Raw genomic sequence first — 3,946 nt, 5'->3', positions numbered from 1 at the left:
GCTGATGTCGGTCTGTGTGCATCTCTCACACACACACACACACCCTCTCTCTCTCTCTCACTGGTAACGTCCCAGGAGGCCTCCACTCACAGCAGCTGATGAGATAAGTGTCGGACACTCTGCCGGTAATTGAATCTTCAATCGACTGTGACAGCAGCAAGGGCAGCAGTAGCAGCAGTAGCAGCAGTAGCAGCAGTAGCAGCAGCAGTAGCAGTAGCAGCAGTAGTAGCAGCAGCAGCAGCAGTAGCAGTAGCAGCACCAGTATCAGCAGCAGCAGCAGCAGTACCACCAGCAGTAGCAGCAGCAGCAGCAGTACCACCACAAGCAGCAGCAGGTGCGGGCTGTGTGCACACACCGTGGCTAAGCAGGGAGACGTCAGGACGGTTAGCGCTGCAGTGTAGAGATACGAAGACGACGTGAACGCGTGCAGGCGGACGTACGAACACACGCTGCTAGAATAATCACCACCACCACCACCAGCTCCTGACCCCCTCCCTCACCCTCAACCTCCTGAACCCCTCCCTCACCTTCAACAGGCTCTAACGCGGGTTACCGCCTGGTTGCTGTTCACCTGTACGGCTTTACAACCCTCCTACCCTTTCCTTTACCCTCTACCTTACTCCACCCCACCCGACCCCATCCATCACACACTACCTTAACCCTAATCTTTTACCCTCTACCTAACCCCACCCACATCACTCCGCATTACATACTACACCCCACACCACCCAACCCACCCCACGCCACCCAACCCACCCCACACCACCCAACCCACCCCACATTACCCTAACCCACCCCACCCTCTCTAACCTACCCTACTTCCTCAGACATCCCGCCCCTGTCCCTCTCGTCCCATCCCTCGCCACAAGATGCTGGGTTCAGACGCCGCCACCGCGCAGCCGACGGCCGCCGCCATCACCGCCGTCGCCGCCGCCGCCGCTGCCGACGATGACGGCGTGACGCGGACGGAGCACGAGCAGACGGACTGCACGACGGACATGACGCGCTTCCGTGACGAGCAGAGCGGACAGAAGCGTAAGAAGACGGCGACGAAGGTGACACGCGAGAACGTGCGCACGGCGGTGAGCGACGACGGCATCGACCACGACCTTCTCCGCAGCAAGTTCGACCGCGTGCTGCCACCTAGCGGCGGCGGGATGAAGCCAGCGCCACCTGGCGGCGGGAGGAGAATGCCAGCGCCTCCTGGCGGCGTGGGGAAGCCGACGCCGCTGCTGGAGAGTAACTTACGCAGCAAGGAGTGGTTCGAGGACATGACGAAGCGACGGGACGAACGCTGGGCAAAGTTCATGCAGCAGAACAACAAGAACAGTGGAGCAGAGAACAGTGATAAGATGTTCTCTAAGTTCTGGGATGACCAGGCGAACAGGTGGGTGTGCACAACCGCTCGACACTATTAGTCGATTTGATATTTCATGAACCTAGAAATATGCTTTCCTATGAAGTTTTTTGGCTGATTTGTACTCATATGGGGTCCTAAAACAAATTCAGCTCGGTTGCCCAAATGGCAACTTTGGGCAACTCTAGTAATTTGCATAAATCCAAAATGGCCACTGGACGCTATCTTCAAAATTAAACTTTTTAACCACTTGACACTATTTAGGACCCCATATGAGTACAAATCAGCAAAAAAACTTCATAGGAAAGAATATTTCTAGGTTGGGTATTGAATACATAAGAACGTCAAATCGACTATATTGCATCTCTCAGATTTTGTTTCCGTAAAAAAGACTTCAGTACATGTCTTTGTATTTGAATTACATGCGATAAAGATTAAATAATAATAATATTAATAAGGTAGGTGTGTGGGGGGGGCGGGATCGGCACGCTGGTAGAATCAGAGATGAGATAGAAGAGTGTGCAGCACGGGATAAGGTCCTTGTATTATTTCTGCTTTTCTTACCACATCTTAATTCATACTCGGTTGATAGACAGTTGAGTGTAGAGGGACAAAGGGAGGGTATTGTAACATGACGTTTCATTAAAATCCAGTTTTCTAAAACGGAGCAGGAAATCCTTGCCTGAAGGCGACATAAATATATATGATGAAAACTACACACATACTGCCCCGCACGAGACGATACTAGCCTGATAGCTCTAACGTAACCGCTATTATATGTATGTATATATATCAGGAGCTAATAATTAGCTCCTGATATATATATATATATGTATTCTTATACTCGATTCTTTCTTATATATTAGTTTTAAGAAGACTATGGAGCAGACTAAGTGGGGCATGAACGACGCTCCGGGAGCCGGCAAGTCACGCAGAAGCACGACCAGCACCAGCAGCAGCGCCGACACCGTGGAAGAGAAGATACCGACGACACCGCCTTCGCCGCCGCTGCCTACAGAGGGCGCTGGCGACGCGGCGGATGTCGGGGCTGGCGGTACGGTGTCTGATAACGGCGGGAAGCTGAACGGAGCGCGAATGACGAGCATCGTCTGCGAGGGGGGAAGCAGCAGCAGACGCAGCGTGCAGTCCGAGGACAGGTGCGTGTGACGTCATCAGGTAGACTGGTCGGGGAAGGTGGCAAAGGCACGGCTATGTCTCAGAGGTCAATTGTGTGGTGGCATTAGAATTCACGATTGCTTTTGAAATTTATATACACAATTCATATTTATTTATATATAGTGTGTATACAATATGTATACATATTATATATTATATTATATTATATTGCATATGTTGTTGCCAATGCTTGGATAAACTAACGATGCAACCATCTGGAAGATTAAAAAGGAGCAACAACAAGTCCCATCGGTTGTTTACGTTCATGGAATGACGTCATCGCGTGTACAACATGGCGCTCGTGTATTTGCTCGGCATTCTAAAACAGAATTACGTCGTAAATCTGTAATCGCACTACGACATCCTCCGAGTAATTTGGTAGAGGATCTATGAAGCCATTCTACGAGCGAATTACGTCAGGATCAGAGGCAGGCGACGGGTCTGCGTTTGTCCGACAGCCAATAAAGTCGTGGCACTCTGGGGCTGTTTTTTCGTCGTTAACTGATAATGTTTGCTACACCCCGACTCCCAAAACGCTTCATATTTTCCATTAAATCGCTAATTAATTTAGTGTTGCGGTCTAGTAGGAAGCAGTATTACACTTCTGCATCGCCGGGGAATATAAGTGTACGAGAGGGTAATAAAGCAGAAAGAGTGCGAGCGAAATCTGTAGAACGTTACCCTAGAAATACGAACAATGCTACCCTGGAGATCAGTGAAACGCTGCCGTAGATATTAGAAATATCTTGATATTAGATATATCTAGAAACGTTAATTGATATGTAATGTTAATTGATATATCGTGCAGAAGCAGTACATTCCCGGCTGTTATAGGCCTAAAGAAAATGAATGCATGTTCCACCCCTTTTAAGTCCCCCCTTTTAAGAGAGCTTCCGTGGCCCAGTGGTTAAGCCTCGTCCACTGAAGGCTGTGAGTTCAAACCCCGGCCGAGGCAGTGAATTTTCTCAGGGTGTAAAAAACCTGGCTCTCAACATTGGAGACTGTGAATCTCCCGTGGCTCGGATGACCACGTAAAATGGCGGTCCCGTCTCCAGTAATACTAAGGCCAATGGGGACGTAAAAGAACCACTGAGGGCGCAAAAAAACTCTGGCTTGTGACCACCCTCAGTGCCTTTCGGTTAAAAGGCTAACTACCTGGCTTTACTCAAGCTAGGTTACACCCCATAGCTAGATATAGCCCTGCGTTATTATCGACGTAACCACGGGCTACGCAGTAAAGTAGCCAGATCCAGCAGCGGTTCTGGCAATCAAGCAACAATATTTCTCTGCGGCCGTCTCAGCTAAGCTGTGCCGTCGATCAACAGGACTTCTTGCCAAGGGACGCTATCCTGCGCCATGTAGCGTCGTCATCGTAGGCGTAGTCTCGCAGTTTAATATATATATATATATATT

General features: G+C 49.6%; 1 protein-coding gene across 1 annotated transcript in view; it reads left to right on the top strand.

The window, feature by feature from the left end:
• Positions 1–869: 869 nt before the first annotated feature.
• The window catches only part of LOC106806796, an 18,376-nt gene continuing 15,299 nt past the window's right edge, over positions 870–3,946 (top strand). The window contains exons 1-2 of the mRNA XM_014808877.1: positions 870–1,387; positions 2,224–2,514. Of these exons, the coding sequence (XP_014664363.1) occupies positions 870–1,387; positions 2,224–2,514 (809 nt within the window). The remainder of the gene's footprint in view (positions 1,388–2,223; positions 2,515–3,946) is intronic.

Source organism: Priapulus caudatus, unplaced genomic scaffold (genome assembly GCF_000485595.1).
Source record: "Priapulus caudatus unplaced genomic scaffold, Priapulus_caudatus-5.0.1 Scaffold180, whole genome shotgun sequence".
NCBI classification, from domain to species: Eukaryota; Metazoa; Priapulida; class Priapulimorpha; order Priapulimorphida; family Priapulidae; genus Priapulus; species Priapulus caudatus.
This window is presented reverse-complemented; position numbering and strand designations above follow the sequence as displayed.